This window comes from Chiloscyllium punctatum, chromosome 37, assembly GCF_047496795.1.
Source record: "Chiloscyllium punctatum isolate Juve2018m chromosome 37, sChiPun1.3, whole genome shotgun sequence".
NCBI lineage: Eukaryota > Metazoa > Chordata > Chondrichthyes > Orectolobiformes > Hemiscylliidae > Chiloscyllium > Chiloscyllium punctatum.
Genome location: NC_092775.1, coordinates 52,461,394 through 52,481,243, shown reverse-complemented (window position 1 = coordinate 52,481,243; position 19,850 = coordinate 52,461,394). Strand labels below are relative to the sequence as shown.

The 19,850-nt window shown below is 43.2% G+C and overlaps 1 protein-coding gene across 1 annotated transcript in view; it reads left to right on the top strand.

Moving 5' to 3' along the window:
* rtf2 (replication termination factor 2) overlaps positions 1 to 19,500 on the top strand; it is a 157,097-nt gene extending 137,597 nt beyond the window's left edge. Inside the window, exon 9 of the mRNA XM_072556828.1 lies at positions 18,903 to 19,500. Within this exon, the coding sequence (XP_072412929.1) occupies positions 18,903 to 19,117 (215 nt within the window). The 3' untranslated portion in view covers positions 19,118 to 19,500. The remainder of the gene's footprint in view (positions 1 to 18,902) is intronic.
* Positions 19,501 to 19,850: the final 350 nt, after the last annotated feature.

The window sequence follows — 19,850 nt, the reverse complement described above, 5'->3', positions numbered from 1 at the left end:
CTTAGACACATGTGACTACAATAAATCAAATCAAGTACAGGAAGCCATCCAGATGGAATGTGGTGGTAGTGGGGGACAACAGATGCAGGGGAATTGAAACTGTTCTCAGCAGCACAGAAGCTGTGCTGTCTGCCTGATATCAAGATATCCATTTTGGATTAGAGGAAAGCTTGCAGTGGGAGGGAGAGGATCCAATTGTCATAGTCTATGTAAGCACCAGTGACAAAAATAGAACTAGCAAAGAGGTTTTGCACAGCCATATGAGAAGCTAGGCACCAAATTAAGCACAAACTGATCTGTGTGCAAATTGGCATAGGGTAAACCAAGATGAATGTATTGCTGAAAGACTGGTGTGGGAGATGTGAGTTCTGGTTCATGGGTTATTGGCATCAGTACTGCGCAAGTGGGATCTCTACTACTGGGACAGTCTATAACTGAATCATACTGGGACTGGAGTCTTTGTGAAGTAGGAAAGTATAACTGGTTTTAAATTAAATATGGAGGGCCAGGGTCCTATTTTGCGACGCTGTGGTGAATTGAAAAGTGGGGGAATTGCAACAGAGGAAGGAATTAATATAAACATAAAAATTATAATAGAAACATTATAAAATAATAAACAGACAATGACAGGATAGACAGAATGTAAATCTAAGAGCAAATCAGCAGATGAGAGGTTATAAAAATAATAAAAGGGCAAAACTTGAGGCACTGTATTTGAATTTAAAGCATAATAGCATTCAGAACAAAGCAAATGAGCTGGTAGTACAAATTGAGATAAATAATTACAATCTGGTGACCATAACCAATGCGGCTGCAGGATAACCTAGAAATGGGCCTAAATAATGAAACGTAAGACAGGAAGCTAGAAAAGATTGGAGGTGTGGTTCTGTTAATTAAAGATAATATTAGTATAATAGAGAGGGATGACCTTTATTCAGGAAGCTAGAATAAAGAAGCAGTCTGGGTAGAGATGAGGATAAAGGCAAGAGGTCACTTTGGGGAATTGGACCTCCTCATAATAACCCCACGGTAGAACAGAGTATCAAGGAAGAAATAGTGGAAGAAATAATGATGAATAATTATTGTCGGGGATTTTAATCCATAGACTGGAGAAATCAGATGGGAAAAAAAGTCAAAAGAAGCAATTCATTGAATTTTATGGGACATTTTCTTAGATCTGTATGTTATGGCACCAACATGAGAGCAGGCTATGCAAGACCTGGTGTTGACCAACAAGATAGGATTAATTCCTGACCTCATAGCAAAAGTACCTCTTGGTAGCAATGATCATAATATTTTTGAATTTTATATAAGGTGGAGAAGTGTGGGTGCAAGACTCCTATTTTAAATTTAAATAAGGGCAATTATGATGGCACGAAATCACAATCAATGAAAATGAACTGGCAAATTAGATTAAGGGATAGGTCAATAGAGATATAGTGGCTAACATTTAAGGGGTACACTGTAGATACATTACACCAAATGAGAAAAATTCTAAGGGAAAGGCCTACCATTTGTGGTGTACTAAAAAAAAGTCAAAGATAGTATCAGGCTCAAAGAAAAGGCATATTAGTTTGCAAAAATAGGTCGGAAGCTTGGACAGAATATAAAAAACAGAAGATTGGCTGGCCAGCAAGGAGCAGAGGATACAAGTAAATGGGTCTTTTTCAGGTTAACAGGGTGTGTCGAGTGCTGTTTCACAGGAGTGTTAGAGTCATAGAGATGTACAGCATGGAAACAGACCCTTCGGTCCAACCCGTCCATGCCGACCAGATATCCAAACCCAATCTCGTCCCACCTGCTAGCACCCGCCCCATATCCCTCCAAACCCTTCCTATTCATATACCCATCCAAGTGCCTCTGAAATGTTGCAATTGTACCAGCGTCCACTACATCCTCTGGCACTCTTTACAAGTTAAACAAATGATTTGGATGAAGGGACTGTAACTATGGTAGTTAAATTTGCTGATGACACAAAGATAGGAAAGAATTTAAATTGTGCCGAGGACGTAAAGAGCTTTCAAAGGAATAAAAGTAGGTCAGGTGAGTAAACATAGATCTGATAAAAGCAGTACAATGTGGGAGAGTGTGAAGTTGTCTGTTTTAACAGAAGGGAAAAATCACGTATTTAAACCATGAGCGGTTGAAGAGCTCTGAGATGCAGCAAAACCCTAGTGCATAAATCACAGAAGATGAATATGAACATACAGGAAGTAATCAGAAGAATTATTAGAATGCAGTGGTTTAGTGCTAGGGGAATTGAATGCAGGACTAGGGAATTTATGCTTCCATTTGACAGGGCATTTGAGAGACTGTATCTACAATATTGTGCACAGGACTGATGACCATTACTTACGGGAGGATTTTAATGCATTGGAAGCAGCTCAGTGAAGGTTTGTTATGCTAACACCTGGAATGGGTGGATTACTTTATAAGGACAGGCTAGACAAGCTGAGCCTGTATTCTATGGTGTTTAGAAGAGTCAGAGGTGATTTAATTGAAAAATATAAGATTTGTGAGGATTTGACTGGGTGAATGATGAAAGGGTGTTTCCTCTTGTGGGAGAGCCTAGAACAAGGGATCATAATTTAAAGATAAGTAGTCACTATTTAAGAGATAAGGTAGCATTTTTTTCTTTCAGAAGGTTCTGAATATTTGAAATTCCCTTCCTCAAAATAGAATAGCATAGCTTTTATTGTCACGTATACTCAGTGTTGTGTTAAGTTTATATATTGCCAATTACAGTGCCATGTACAAAAGTACCTAGGCTTCTTTTGTTACAAGTTTTGTTACAGAAATGAAATGTCCAGCATTACAGAAAAAAATTCAGTACAGCAGACCATGCTGGCACTTAGCTTCCAGTCTGCACCGGACCCTGGCTCCCAATGCGCCAATGACACCCCGCACCAAGAGGCTACTGTGCCAGGTCAGGAGTCACCCTGCTACACCTTAAGACCCTGACTGGAGGAGACCACTGCATTAGGTCAGGAGGTCGCCAAGCAGGGAGGCTGCAACACCAGGTCAGGAGATTGTCATGCTCATGCTGGGAGAATGCCACCTGTGCCGGGAGGCTACTGCAGAATGCTGGGAGGATGCCACACCATGCCGGGAGGACGCTGTGGGAGGCTCGAAGGACGTCATGCCATGCTGGGAGGCCAGGAGGATGCCACGCCATGCCGGAGGCTGCTAAACAAGGTCGAGAGGTGACTATGCCAATGTTGAGACGCTGCTGCACGAGGTTGAGAAGTCACCACACCACACTGGGAAGCCATTTTGAGAGGTTGCCATGCCACTGCCGAGAGGCCACTGTGGGAGGCCGGGAGGATGCCGTACTGCACCAGGAGGCTGCTACGTCAGGCCGGGGATCAACGCTCCTCACCAGAGGCTGGGAATCATTGTCAAAGGCTGGGAGTCAAAGGGAAGAAAAGGAAAAGTAGAAGACGAAGAAGAAAGAAGAAACACTTAGAGGAAGAAAAAGAGAAGAGAAAGAAAAACAAGAACAGGCGAGTTCCGGCTGGAGTGTCCTCCGTTGCTGCTGTCCTAAGGCTATGGATGCACAATCTTTAATTTAAGGTAGAGGTAGATTCATGATTACCAAGTGGTTGAAAGATTATCAGGGGTATGCAAGAATGTGAGATCAGTCATGATCTTATTGAATGGCAGAATGGACGCAAAAAGCCAGTGGCTTACCCTTGTTCCTTGTTTCTATGCATGTTATATTTGCCAGTAGTTTCCTTCAGTTTTCAAGCCATTCATCATTAACCTTCTCTTCTCCCTCTTTTTTTTCTTAAAATCTTCCCTTTCACACTTCTGTTAAAATCGTTTCCTCTTAAAATGTGCCCGAACCAGTTTCTCTGCCTTTTCCTAATTACATTCAATAAACTACTTTTTTATCTATTGTCTCATTTATATTTTTCATCTAGCTGATCCATTCCATTCTTTTCCAAACCAGTACTTGGTTACTAACATGCTGATGTCCTCCTTTAGTCAGGTCTGAGTCTGGCATCCATACAAAAGAAAATTTCAATCAAACTCTTTACAAGTCACTTTTTGAATTGTTCATTCAACTTTCTAGTCTCTCACAAAATATTATCCTTTCACTTCTAGTTAATTTTATTGCCAAATTATTGCCTTCCTCTATACTTGAAGTTTTGCACTAATTATCTTTATTCTACAAATATGAATGCTTATTTTTGTTTCTGAAATATTAATCATGTTAGTTTTGTCAATGTTCACTTTCAACCCTCCACCACCAAACACACCCAGAAATAATCATATCATCAGGTTAAATTCCCTATAGTGTAGAAACAAGCCCTTCAGCCGAACAAGTCCACACCGGCCCTCCGAAGAGTAACACACCCAGACCGTCTCCCTCTGACTAATGCACCTAACTCTATGGGCAATTTAGCATGGCCAATCCACCTAACCTGCATATCTTTGGACTGTGGGAGGAAACCGGAGTACCCGGAGAAAACCCACGCAGACACAGGGAGAATGTGGAAACTCCAAACTCCACACAGACAGTTGCCCGAGGCTAGAATTGAACCTGGGATCCTGGTGCTGTGAGGCAGCAGTGCTAACCACTGAGCCACCACCTGATTCTGATTGTTTACATGCTTCTTGGATATTTGTTTTTGATAAAGTGTTTTCTTTCTTATGTTGATTTATTTTCCACTTAATGTGTTTTCTCCTCTGTAAAAATGTAACAAAATTCTCACGTTGGATCCTTCTGTACATTAACCTCATAATTGTAATCTAGTGCAAGCCTGTACTCCTCATTTGCTAATTATTTGGTTTATTGGTGTCCTTTCCACCATAGGCTAACCTTTGAAGTAACCTGATACTCTTGCATTGGAGGCAGTACAACAATGTGGGAAACTAGCATTCTTGCTGTATAGTCAAAGAGCCGTCAGTGACAAGTCTAAACAGCTCTTGCTGGCAATGTGCAGATCAGGTTATGTAAACTACGAAAATGATGGAATGATGTACTGACACGTCCAGCCACCCTGCGCAGTGAAGTTGCATTATCTCATTCTGAAATTTAATATGCAGCTGGGTTAGGCTGACTGTCCACTAATCTATGAAGTTTTTACATAAACGTCAGTGAAAATGGAAATGAGCCGTTAAAGTTGTGAACAGAGTTTTGCAATAGCTGTGCTGTGTTTCTGAGACTCTGTTCCAGTTACTGAAGTGCTGAGCATTCTCAACTGTGGAGAAGCTGCGTAAAATTGCAGACTCTGCCTTGCAGTTTAATCGGTGTGATCACAACATAAATGTAGTGAAACAAAAACATCAATTGCTGGAGAAATTTGAGAGGTTTGGCAGTACCTGTGGACAAAAAGCAGAGTTAACTTTTGAGTACAGTGACCTTTTCCAGAACTTGGTTTTAGGTTAGCAGTGACGTAGGTTTAAATCTCCAATTTGAAACAAATTTTAAATCTCTTAAAATTAATTGCAAGCTATTTAATATTATGTTTTGAATCTTGTTTTGAAATTGGAAGCGATGGTGCAAAATTTAAATTCCACTCTGCATGCCATAGGAATGGAATTGTCTGAATTGCAACACAGAGTGCATCAATAGGATGAAATGTTTGCATATCTATCTATCTATGTATTTGTGAAGTGCTCAGAAAATGCTGAGAACCTTTATATATATATCAAGGCTGTCAGGTTAGGATGTAGGGAGAAGCATTAAAGATAGCTTTTTCTTGTTCATCATCATTCTCGAGATAAATTTGAAGGAAGTGAAAAGTCCAATTTTGATTTTGTTTTGAAAATAAAAACAAAACAACTGGAGAGGAACCTCAACATTTTACAGCAGCTTTCACAGCCACAATCTGTTCAACACTGTTCAAACCAGTTTAACATTGGAATTTCTTCTTAGTCAGCATCAGCATCCCAGTGATGACCCCTTTTTTAATGTGCAAACCTTTGCTAGCCTTGGGCCACAACAGAGCTCTGGAGTCTACAGTGTTCTTTGAACAATAATCAACCTTTAACTTCCAGGGCAGGGCCAATAAATAAATATTTATTTCTTTTTTTTTGGGCAGGTTCCATAAATAAATACTAATTTGTTTGGTTTTTGCCTTTTTTAAAAACAATGTCAAAAGTCACCTTTAACTCTAACTCCAGCTTGCAGTTCCAAACCAAAAGTGATTTAAAAAAATGAAGAGGATCACAGTAGGGGTTGATGGTGTTTATGTGTTCACATAGGCATATCTTTTAAAAATTGTGGGTCCTTACTGCCTCGTCAAAAAAAATTGTCACAAATGTTCACCCATAAGATGACTCAATGCCTTCCAAATACTTTGCTGGTGACTTGTGCTAAAATTATTGGGTTGTAGTTTCTGGCTAATGTTTGCGTTAATTTGAGAAAAGAAAATCTGTGTGCATTTTAATCGCAGACAAAAGTGTTGATGTTTTTGTTTGAGCTAGGCACATTTGTTTGGTTAGCTGTATTTGCTTTTGGATGCCACTCAATAGAGCCAAATGTTTTTACCTGGAGCAGTTTCCATGTAGCAAAAACAAATCTCACTTTTTTTTACTCTTCAAGCTGAAGTTGGTCAAAGATTGTATTGCCTGAATGGCTTGTATGCACTCAGCACTTTTTATATATTTGGAAGATCCCAAAGCTCATTGCAGGAAGGAGAATGAAAATATAGATTAAAGAATTTTTTAAAAAATACACCAAAGTATGATGAAGGGTTTATGAGAGGTGAACTGAATGCTTAGTAGAAAAAATAGCAGTTTGGTAAGTGTTAAAATTTAGTAACAGTGGTGGATAGAAAGTATCATGTCAGTCAGCAGGGTTGGCAGAACTACGGGAATGGGATTTAGTGCAGAGCAGAATGTTTGCTACTGAGTCCTGAACTGGTTGCAGTTGGTGTGAGATAAGAGACCAATAAAGAGGTACAATCAATTGTATAGGAATGAACATAGGACAAAGTGAGGACTACAGCTGCTGGAGATTAGAGTTGAAAATGTGTTGCTGGAAAAGCGCAGCAGGTCAGGCAGCATCCAAGGAGCAGGAGAATCGACGTTTCGGCATGAGCCCTTCTTCAGGAATGAGGAAAGTGTGCCAAGCAGGCTAAGATAAAATTCAGGAATGAGGAAATGAGGAATGAGGCTCCTCATCTTCCGTCTAGGAACCCTCCAACCACAAGGAATGAACTCAGATTTCTCCAGTTTCCTCATTTCCCCTCCCCCTACCTTGTCTCAGTCCCAACCCTCTAACTCAGGACCACCTTCCTAACCTGCAATCTTCTTCCTGACCTCTCTGCCCCCACCCCCACTCCGGCCTATCACTCTCACCTTAACCTCCTTCCACCTATCGCATTTCCAACGCCCCTCCCCCAAGTCCCTCCTCCCTACCTTTTTATCTTAGCCTGCTTGGCACACTTTCCTCATTCCTGAAGAAGGGCTCATGCCCGAAATGTCGATTATCCTGCTCCTTGGATGCTGGCTGATCTGCTGTGCTTTTTCAGCAACACATTTTCAGCTAGGAATGAACATAGAAGAGTCAGCACAGTACAGGCCCTTTGGCCCATGATGTTGTACTGAGCATTTATTTTAATCTGAGATCAACCTCTCAATTTATTGCTGTCCATGTGCTTGTATAGCAGTCACTTAAATATCCCAAATGTCTCTGACTTTACTACCACTGCTGGCAATATATCCCATGTACCCACTATTCTCTGCATAAAGAAATGATCTTTGACATCTCCTCTATACCATCCTCCAATCATCTTAAAATTATGATCCTTCTTGACAGCCATTTTTACCCTGAGGAAAAGCTTCTGGCTATCTACTCTCTATGCCCCCATTACCTTGTTCACCTCTATCAAGCCACCTCTCCTCCTCCTCTCCAGTGTGAGAAGCTCTAGTTCACTCAACCTCTCTTCATAAGACAAGCCCTCCAATCCAGGCAGCATCCTGGTAAATCTGTCCCTAAAGCATCTACATCCTTCCTATAATAAGGCAACCAGAACTAGACACAATATTTCAAGTATGGTCTAACCAGGGTTTTATAGAGCTGCAGCAAAACCTCAACACATCATACGCCACCTTAACAACCCTATCAACTTGGGTGGCAGCTTTGAGGGATCTATGTGCATAGATCTCAAGATCCTGCTGTTTCCCCACCCTGCCAAGAATCCTGTCTTTAACCCCGTATTCAGCATTCAAATTTGACTTTCCAAAATGAATCACTTCACATTTGTCCAGGATGAACTCCATCTGCCACTTCTCAGCTCAGCTCCGTATCCTGTCAATGTCTTCTTGTAGCCTGCAACTGCCCTCAATAGTATCTACAACACCACCGACCTTTGTGTCATCGGCAAATTTACGAACTCACCCATCCACTACTTCATCCAAGTCATTTATAAAAACTACAAAGAGCAGAGGCCCAAGAGCAGAGGCCCAAGAACAGAGCCGTGCGGGACACCACTGGTCACCGACCTCCAGACGAAATACTTTCCATCCATTACCACTTGCTGTCGTCATTCGGACAGCCAATTCTGTATCCAGCCAGATTTCCCTGAATCCTCCTGACTTTCTGAATGAGCCTACCAGGGGAACCTTATCAAATGCCTTACTGAAATCCATATACAACACATCCATTGCTCGGCCTTCATCAACCTGTTACATCTTCAAAGAACTCAAGGTTTGTGAGGCATGGCCTGTCCCTCTCAAAGCCATGCTGACTATCTTCAGTCATGATTTGGAGATGCCGGTGTTGGACTGGGGTGTACAAAGTTAAAAATCACACAACACCAGTTTATAGTCCGACTATCACCTGATGAAGGAGCGTTGCTCCGAAAGCTAGTGTGCTTCCAATTAAACCTGTTGGACTATAACCTGGTGTTGTGATTTTTATCTTTAGTCAAACTATGTTCTTCCAAATAGTCACAAATTCTATCTCTGAGTCCTTTCCAGTCCCTTGCTTACCACAGACATAAGATTAACTGGTCTGTAATTCCCAAGGATATTCCTATTGCCATCTTGAACAGAGGAACAACATTTTCCTCCCTCCAATTATCCGGTACTACTCCCGTGGAGAGTGAGGATGCAAAGATCATCGCCAGAGTCGCAACAATCTCATTCCTTGTTTCCCATAGTAATCTTGGATCATTCTGGTCTAGCCCTGGAGACCTATCTATCTTGATGTTTCAAGGAATTTCCAGCACATTGACTTTCTTAATATCAATCTGTTCAAGTATGCTAACCTGATCCATGATGTTCTATCAACAAAGTCCCTCTCTCTAGTGAGTACTGAAGCAAAAAACTCATTTAGGGCCATCCTTACCACTTCAGACTCCACTATCCCGAATCGGCCCTACTCTCTCTCTGATCATTCTCTTATTCCTCATGTAAGTGTAGAATGTCTTTGGGTTTTTCCTAATCCTTCCCACCAAGGCTTTTTCATGCCCCCTCCTTGCTCTCCTCAGTCCATTTTTGAGTTCTTTCCTAGCTACCCTGTAATCCTTTAAGGCTGTACCAGCTTCATGCTTTCTCAACCTTAAGTAAGCTTCCTTTTTTCTCTTGATGAGAAGCTCCTCTTGTCTTGTCATCCAAAGCTCCTTCACCTTACCATTCCTTGCCTGTCTCAGTGGGACAAAGTTATCCAACACTCGCAACCTTCATTGGTCAGAGCATTGAGTAAAAGAGTTGAAAGTAGAGTCGCAGGTAGATAGGATAGTGAAGGCGGCATTTGGTGTGCTTTCCTTTATTGGTCAGAGTATTGAGTACAAGAGTTGGGATGTCATGTTGTGGCTGTACAGGACATTGGTTAGGCCACTTTTGGAATATTGTGTACAGTTCTGGTCTCCTTCCTATTGGAAGGATGTTGTGAAACTTGGAAGGGTTCAGAAAAGATTTACAAGGAAGTTGCCAGGGTTGGAGGATTTGATCTATAGGAAGAGATTGAATAGGCTGGGGCTGTTTTCCCTGGAGCGTTGGAGGCTGTTGGGTGACCTTATAGAGGTTTATAAAATCATAAGGGGCATGGATAGGATAAATCGACAAGGTCTTTTCCCTGGGGTGGGGTAGTCCAGAACTAAAGGGCATAGGTTTAGGGTGAGAGGGGAAAGATTTAAAAGGGACCAAAGGGGCAGCTTTTTCACAGAGGGTGGTGCTTGTATGGAATGAGCTGCCAGAGGAGGCTGGTACAGTTACAACAGTTACAACATTTAAAACGCATTTGGATGGGTATATGAATAGGAAGGGTTTAGAAGGATATGGACCAAATGCTGGTATCTGGCATTAGATTAAGTTAGGATATCTGGTTGGCATGGACAAGTTGGACCTAAGGGTCTGTTATACTCCACAGCTCCTGTCTAATAACAGTATAACTTGTTATTAAATACTTTCCCATCTTGTCTATTCCTATCCCACTCCATGGCAATGTAAAGGTGATGCAGTTGTGGTCAGTCACTCGATTGCTCTCCCACTGAGAAATCTGACACCTGGCCTGGCTTGTTGCCTAGCACCAAATCCAATATGGCCTCCCCCGAGTCAGCCTATCTGCATATTGAGTCAGGAATCCTTCCTGGACACACCTGACAAAATCGGCTCCCTCCAGACCATCTACACTAAGGAGGTTCCAATCAACATTGGGTAATTTGAAGTCGCCCATAACAAAACTCTGTTATATCTGCACCTTTCCAAGATCTGCTGCTCAGTCTGTTCATCCATCTCTTGGCTACTTTTGGGGGGTCTATAGAAAATACCCAATAGAGTGTACCCAAACAGCTCCTTTCTGTTTAAACCGTCCTGAAATGCTCTAGCAAATTTCCTGCCCAGGATATTGGTGCCCCTCAAGTTTAAGTGCAACCCATCCTTCATGTACAGGTCCCACCATCCGCAGAAGGTACCCCAATGATCTGAGTATCTGAAGCCCTCCGTCCTACACCAGCCCTGTAGCCACATACTTAGCTGCACTCTGTCCCTGTTCCTCGCCTCACTAGCATGTGACATTCTGAAATTATACCCTGATTTCCAAGTCAGCATGGTGTGTGGTTTTGAGGAGATCTTGAAAGTGGTGGTGTTCGCACGTATCTGCTGCCCCAAAACCCCTGTTCGAGAAGGGAGGGAGGCAGAAAGTCCATGATTAAGGATGAGATTGTGGAATACTTAGAAGTGCGTAGTAAAATAGGTTTGAGTCAGCATGACCTCATCAAGGGGAGTTCATGCCTGACAAATAGATTTGTTTGAGATGGTAACGAGGAAGTTAGGCAAAGAAGTGCTAGTGTACGAACGTAATCTATTTGAAGTTCCAGAAGGCCTTTGACAAGGTACTGCACTGGAGGCTGCTTAAGAAAATAAGATTCTGGATTAGTGGTGCTGGAAGAGCACAGCAGTTCAGGCAGCATCCAAGTAGCTTCGAAATCGACGTTTCGGGTAAAAGCCCTTCATGATGAAGGGCTTTTGCCCGAAACGTCGATTTCGAAACTACTTGGATGCTGCCTGAACTGCTGTGCTCTTCCAGCACCACTAATCCAGAATCTGGTTTCCAGCATCTGTAGTCATTGTTTTTACCTCTTAAGAAAATAAGAGCCCATGGTGTTAGGGGCAATGGATAGAGGATTGGCTGACTGGTAGAAAGCAGAGAGTGGGGATAAAGGGGTGTTTTCAGGATGGCAGCCAGTGACTAGTGGAGTTCTGCAGGGGTCAGTGTTGAGTCGCAACTACTTACATTATATATTGAAAATCTGAACAGCTGAGGATATAAATTTGCACATGACACAAAGATAGGTCGAGGAACTGGTGGTGTTGCGGAAGTGGGGAGAATGCAGGACTTGGACTGGCTAGGGGAATAGACAAAGAAATGGCAGGTGGAATTCACTGTTGCAAAATATGAGGCTGTGCTCTTTGGTAGAAAGAATAGAGGTGCAGATTATTTTCTAAATGGGGAAAGGCTTTGGAAATCTGGAGCACAAAGGGGAGTCCTACTTCAGGATTCTCTTAAGATTAACATGCAGGTTCAGGTGGCATTTTGGAAGGCAAATGCAATGATTTCATTTCAAGAGGGCTAGAATACAGTATATATGAGGCTGTATAAAGGGTCTGATCAGATCACATTTGGAATATTGTGAGCAGTTTTAGGCCCCGAATCTAAGGAAGGATGTACTGGTGTTGGAGGGGGTCGAGAGGAGGTTTACAAGAATGTTCCCGGAGAATGAAAGGCTTGTCATTGAGGAATGTTTGAAGACTCTGGATCTGTACTTGCTGGAATTTAGAAGGGTAAGGGGGTGTTCTGACTGAAACTTAGAGTCCTGGAAAGAGTGGAGAGAGATGTTTCTGCTGGTAGAAAAGACTAGCATAGCCTCAGAATGAAGGGATCACCCCTTAAAATTGAGATGAGGAATTTCTTCAGCCAGAGAGTGGTTAATCCATGAAACCCATTGCTGCAGAAGGCTGTGGAGGCCAAGTTATTGAGACTGAGATAGATAGGTTCTTGGTCAAGGGTTACAGGGAGATGGCAGAAGAATCATACAGTGTGGAAGCAGGCCATTTAGCCCATAATGTCCATACCAACCCTCTAAAGAGCATCCCACCCAGACCCAACCCTCAACCCTATCCCTGTACCTTTGCATTTCCCATAGCTAACCCACCTGTACATTCCTGGGCACTATGGACAATTCCGCATGGCCAGTTCACTTAACCTGCACATCTTTGGATGGTGGGAGGAAACTCAGAGCATCCGGAGAAAACCCACACAGACACTGGGAGAATGTGCAAACTCCGCACAGACAGTCGCCCGAGGCTGGAATCGAATCCAGGTCCCTGGCACTTTGAGGTAGCAGTGCTAACCACGGAATGGCCATGCCACCCTTTTGGTACTTTGTCAATGTTAGCTCCAACATACCTGGCAACAACTGCTAATTCATGTCCCTCATTAGTTAAACCTGTAAATTGATCCAAACTGTGGTTATTAACCAGTCCCTTTACCGGAAATATAGTTCTTCAACTACTGATACCTATCTAATAGTTCTGGCTGGTTTCAGTGGACAAGTGTTCAGCACATGAAATCATGTACCATTTAGATACATTCAGTCCATCAAATTTGTAAGATACTAAAGGAGATTGACAAAGTAGATACAGAAAGGATGTTTGGTAGGGCAATCTAGAATGAGGGGTTATAGTTTAAGCATAAGGGGTAGCAGGTTTAAAACAGATGTGGAGAAATTGCTTGTGTCAAAGGGTCTTGAATCTGTGGAATTCACTATTTCAGTAGAGTGGATGCTGGGAAGTTGAGTAGTTTTAAGGAAAAGATTGATTTTTAATTAGTAATGGGTTGAAGGATTATTTAAGAAATTAAGGATTAAGTGGCAAAAAAAGGAGATGAAATCACCTGTGATCATATTAAATGGCAGAGCAGGCTCAAGGGGTTGAATTGCCTATTCTTGCTCCTGGCTCTTGTGTTCAATGTCTTGAATGGTTTTCATATGAAGCTCTGAAGGAAAGTCACTGCACCCAAAACATTTTCTCTGCTTTTTGTCCACAGATGTTGCCAGACCTGCTGACTTTCTTCAGCTATTTCTGTTCTTTCATAGTTAGATTAGATTAGATTTAGATTACTTACAGTGTAGAAACAGGCCCTTCAGCCCAACAAGTCCACACCGACCCTCCGAAGAGCAACCCATCCAGACCCATTCCCCTACATTTGCCCCTTCACCTAACACTACGGGCAATTTAGCATGGGCAATTCACTTAACCTGCACATCTTTGGACTGTGGGAGGAAACAGGAGGAAACCCACACAGACAGTTGCCTGAGGCAGGAATTGAACCTGGTTCTCTGGCGCTGTGAGGCAGCAATGCTAACCACTGTGCCACCGTGCCACCATTCTTGTTTGAGATTTCCAGCATTCGCGGTTTTTTTTAAAATGGTTTTTGTATGTTTGTATTTAATGAGAGACCAACACATCATTAGAACGGAATAGTTTTGACTGTTCTCTGCTGTTTTTCAGGAAATAATAATAGATGTCAAACTAATTCAGAATGTTCAGAAGATAATGCCCTTTGCTGAGTTTCATATGAGGTTAGAGCCTGCTTTCTGTGTATGGGTGAGCTGCGAGGAGGATACAGAGATGTTGCAATATAATTTGGACAGGCTGAGTGAATGGGCCAATGTATGGCTGATGCAGTATGATATGGATAAATCTGAGACAAAGTTTTATTTGAATGGCTGTAAATTGAGAGGGGAATGCTCAGAGAGTGTACTTGTGCACCAGTTGCTGAAAGTAAGTGCAGAGGTGTAGCAGGCAGCCAAGAGAGAATTCAAGGACAGGAACACTGATATCTTGCTGCAGTTTATATAGAGTTTATATATAGGTAAGGCCACACTTGGAATATTGTGAGCAGTTTTGATCTATTGATCTGAGGAAGGATGCTCTTGCTATAGAGGGAGTGTAGTGAAGATTTACCAGACTGATTCCTGGAACGGCAGAACAGCAGAACTAACATATGAGGAGAGATTGAGTTCACTGGTGTTTCGAAGAATGAGGGAATCTCATAAGAACCTATAAAATGAATAGACAGGTTAGATGCAGGAAGGATGACCTCAGTGGTGGGGCAGTTCAGAACCAGGGATCATAGTTTAAGGCTAAGGAGTAAACATTTTAGGACCGAGGTGAAGAGAAATTCTTCATCCAGTGGATGGTGAGTCTGTGGAATTCACATCCACAAAATAATTGGTGCCAAAATGTTGTCTTTACAAAAAGGCGGTAAATGTTGCTCTTGTGGCTGAAGGAATCAAGGGATGTGGGGGAGGGGGGTTTACAGTATTGATCTTGATGATCAGCCTCCACCATATCGAATGGCAAAGAAAGCTCTAGAGGTTGAATACTGCTGTTCCTTCTATGTTTCTACAGCTTAACAGTGATCATTTGAGAACTGATCATGACTTGATGTGTGGGGGAGTTTGCTCAAACTTAAACATCTGAATAGTTCAAAGATGCAGGCTATATTGTGGAGAAATTTTTAAAATTAAGTAGAACATAGAACAATACAGCGCAGTACAGGCCCTTTGGCCCTTGATGTTGCGCCGATCCAAGCCCACCTAACCTACACTAACCCACTATCCTCCATATGCCTATCCAATGCCCGTTTAAATGCCCATAAAGAGGGAGAGTCCATCACTGGTACTGGCAGGGCATTCCATGAACTCACGACTCGCTGAGTAAAGAATCTACCCCTAACATCTGTCCTATACCTACCCCCCCCTTAATTTAAAGCTATGCCCCCTCGTTATAGCTGACTCCATACGTGGAAAAAGGTTCTCATGGTTAACCCTATCTAAACCCCTAATCATCCTGTACACCTTTATCAAGTCACCCCTAAACCTTCTTTTCTCCAATGAAAACAGCCCCAAGTGCCTCAGCCTTTCCTCATACGATCTTCCTACCATACCAGGCAACATCCTGGTAAACCTCCTCTGCACCCGTTCCAGTGCCTCCATATCCTTCCTATAGTATGGCGACCAAAACTGCACACAATACTCCAGATGCGGCCGCACCAGAGTCTTATTCAACTGCATCATGACATCAGGACTCCGGAACTCAATTCCTCTACCAATAAAAGCCAGTACGCCATATGCCTTCTTCACCGCACTATTTACCTGGGTGGCAACTTTCAGAGATCTGTGTACATGGACACCAAGATCCCTCTGCTCATCCACACTACCAAGTATCCGACCATTAGCCCAGTACCCTATCTTTTTGTTAGTCATACCAAAGTGAATCACCTCACACTTACCCACATTGAACTCCATTTGCTACCTTTCTGCCGAGCTCTGCAGCTTATCTATATCCCGCTGTAACCTGACACATCCTTCCTCACTGTCAACAACTCCACCGACCTTCGTATCATCCGCAAACTTGCTCACCCAACCTTCTAACCCCTCCTCCAGGTCATTTATAAAAATGACAAACCGCAATGGTCCCAAAACAGATCCTTGCGGAACACCGCTAGTAACTGCACTCCAAGATGAACCTTTACCATCAACTACTACCCTCTGTCTTCTTCCAGCCAGCCAATTCCTAATTCAAACCTCCAACTCTCCCTCAATGCCATACCTCCGTATTTTTTGCAGTAGCCTACCATGGGGGACCTTATCAAATGCCTTACTAAAATCCATACACACCACATCTACTGCTTTAGCCTCGTCCACCTCCTCAGTCACCTTCTCAAAGAATTCAATAAGGTTTGTGAGGCACGACCTGCCCTTCACAAAACCATGCTGACTATCCTTGATCACATTATTCCTATCCAGATGTTCATAAATCCTATCCCTTACAATTCTATCTAAGACTTTGCCCACAACAGACTCACCGGCCTATAGTTACTAGGGTTATCCCTACTCCCCTTCTTGAACAAGGGAACCACATTTGCTATCCTCCAGTCTTCTGGCACTATTCCTGTAGACAACGAGGACATAAAAATCAAGGCCAATGGCTCTGCAATCTCCTCCCTTGCTTCCCAGAGAATCCTAAGATAAATGCCATCAGGTCCAGGGGACTTATTTATTTTCACCCTTTCCAGAATTTCCAACACCTCTTCCCTACATACCTCAAAGCCGTCCATTCTAATTAATTGTGACTCAGTATTCACATCGGCAACAATGTCCTGTTCCTGAGTGAATACTGACGAAAAGTCTCTTCAGCCTCCACACGCAACTTCCCACTACTATCCTTGACTGGACCTATTCCTAACCTCATCATTCTTTTATTCCTGACATACCTATAGAAAGCCTTTTGGGTTTTCCCTAATCCTACCAACCAAGGACCTTTCATGTCCCCTCCTTGCTGCTCTTAGCTCTCTCTTCAGATCCTTCCTGGCTACCTTCTAACTCTCAATCGCCCCAATTGAACCTTCATGCCTCATCTTTACATAGGCCGCCCTCTTCCCTTTAACAAAGGATTCCAATTCCTTATTAAACCACGGCTCCCTCACACGACCCTTTCCTCCCTGCCTGACAGGTACATATTTATCAAGTACTCTCAATAGTTGCTCCTTGAACAAGCTCCACATATCAATTGCGCCCTTGCCTTGAAGCCTACTTTTCCAAGCCATGCATGCTAAGTCGTGCCTCACCGCATCATAATTTCCCTGCCCCCAGCTATAACTCTTGCCCTGCAGTGTACACTTATCCCTCTCTATCGCTAGAGTAAAAGTCACCGAATTGTGGTCACTGTCCCCAAAGTGTTCACCTACCTCCAATTCTAACACCTGGCCTGGTTCGTTACCCAGAACCAAATCCAGTATGGCCTCACCTCTTGTTGGCCTGTCTACATATTGTGTCAGGAAACCCTCCTGCACACATTGGACAAACACCGACCCATCTAACGAACTCAAGCTATTGCTTTCCCAGTCAATATCCGGAAAGTTAAAGTCCCCCATAAAAACCACCCTATTACTTTCACTCTTCTCCTGAATCATCCTTGCAATCCTTTCTTCTACGTCTCTAGGACTATTAGGAGGCCTGCAGAAAACTCCTAACAGGGTGACTTCACCTTTCCTATTCCTAACCTCAGCCCAAACTACCTCATTTGGCGAGTCTTCATCCATCGTCCTTTCCACCGCTGTAATACTATCTTTGACAAGCAATGCCACACCTCCCCCTCTTTTACCCCCACCTCTGACCCTACTAAAACATTTAAACCCTGGAACCTGCAACATCCAATCCTGTCCCTGTTCTACCCATGTCTCCGTAATAGCCACAACATCGAAATCCCAGGTACCAACCCTCGCTGCGAGTTCACCTACCTTATTTCGTATACTTCTCGCATTGAAGTATACACACTTCAAGCCACTTTCCTGTTTACAGGCACCCTCCTTTGAGATTGATGCCATGTTCCTAACCTCCCTACACTTCAGGTCCTGCACCCTGAAGCTACAGTCTAGGTTCCCATGCACCTGCAGAGTTAGTTTAAACCCCCCCCCCCCCCCCCCAAGAGCACAAGCAAACCTCCCCCCAAGGATACTGGTGCCCCTCAGGTTCAGGTGTAGACCATCCTGTTTATAGAGGTCCCACCTTCCCCAGAAAGAACCCCAGTTATCCAGAAACCGAAATCCCTCCCTCCTGCACCATCCCTGTAGCCACGCATTTAACTGCTCTCTCTCCCTATTCCTCGACTCTCTATCATGTGGCACGGGTAACAAACCAGAGACAACAACTCTGTTCTAACTCTGAGCTTCCAACCTAGCTCCCTGAAAGTCTGCCTAACGTCCTCAGCCCTCCTCCTACCTATGTCATTGGTGCCAATGTGGACCATGATCTGGGGCTGCTCCCCCTCCCCCTTAAGGACCCGGAAAACACGATCAGAGACCTCACATACCCTTGCACCTGGGAGGCAACATACCAAACGTGAGTGTCTCTCGTCCCCACAAAACCGCCTATCTGTGTCCCGAACTATCGAGTCCCCAATAACTATTGCTCTGCTCTTCTCCACCCTTCCCTTCTTAGCAACGGGGACAGGCTCCATGCCAGAGGCCTGACCCCCATTGCTTACCCCTGGTAAGTCATCCCCCCCCACAAGTGGGTCCCTGCACTGGCTGCTTCCTCCCAGTCCCCCTCACTATCACCCATCTGTCTGCAATCTTTGGAGTTACTACTTCCCTATAGCTCCGATCTATGACCCCCTCTGCCTCCCAAATGATCCTAAATTCATCCAACTCCAGCTCCAGTTCCCTAACACGGTCTTGGAGGAGCTGGAGATGGGTGCAAGTGTAATCAGCAGGGACGACCATGGCATCCCTTACCTCAAAGTACATCAGTCCAGCAGTGCAATCTTATCACAACGTACACTAGTTCTCAGTCTGTATTGTTGGGAGGGTAAAAACAAACTACTGTTGTGACATGCAAGGCAAATGACTAACTATTTGATTTTGGGTTTTTTTCTAGCAAATGCACAGTCGTCATCGTCTTCATCTACATCCGCTACAGGTGGGAAAGCTGAGAAACCTGGTAAACCTGTTTCTGGCATCACCAAACGATCTTTTACAGACACTGGAGAGAAATCGGAGGCTTACAAATCCATCTTCACATCTCATAGCTCAGCTAAGCGCTTAAGGGAGGAAAAACCCAATTGGATCACACACACAGCTTACTACTACTGAGATGGCCAGCAATGCTTTAATAGTATTCTTGTCTTTCCTAATATTAAATTGATGGGATTAGCTTTATTATCATGAGATAGGTGCCTTCTCCATTTTATTACATGCAGGAGAAGTTAATTCTACAGCTGAATACTTTATTTGCAGCATTTTATTAATCTCCTCGTTGTATAAGATAAAACTTGGCCTTTGTATCATACTATTCCGGTGATTGAAAATCTGTAGAACCCATATATTAATGTACCCTGATGGGTGCAAGTGCTTTCTGGCAATGACTTATTACTCAACATCAGTTTAATTGGCTGGGATTCAGCCTGCAAATTCGTAACTTTAAGTATTTGATGACATTTCTAACTCTGGCAAATTAAAATGTTCACCAAATGTTATTTTAAGCTTTTTTTTGTACTCTACCACAAGCACTGGTCAGTCAGCAAGAAACTACTTTTAGCCAGCTACTTTTCCTTCAGTTGTCATGGAGATGATTGTAAATACCTAATAGAACTGAGCAGCAGACAGTCATAGAGATGTACAGCAGGGAAACAGACCCTTTGGTCCAACTCATCCATGTCAACCAGATATCCTAACCTGATTAGACTAAATTAGATTACTTGCAGTGTGGAAACAGGCCCTTCAGCCCAATAAGTCCACACTGACCCTCTGAAGCGCAACCCACCCAGACCCATTCTCCCACATTTACCCCTTCACCTAACACTGCAGGCAGTTTAGCATAGCCAAT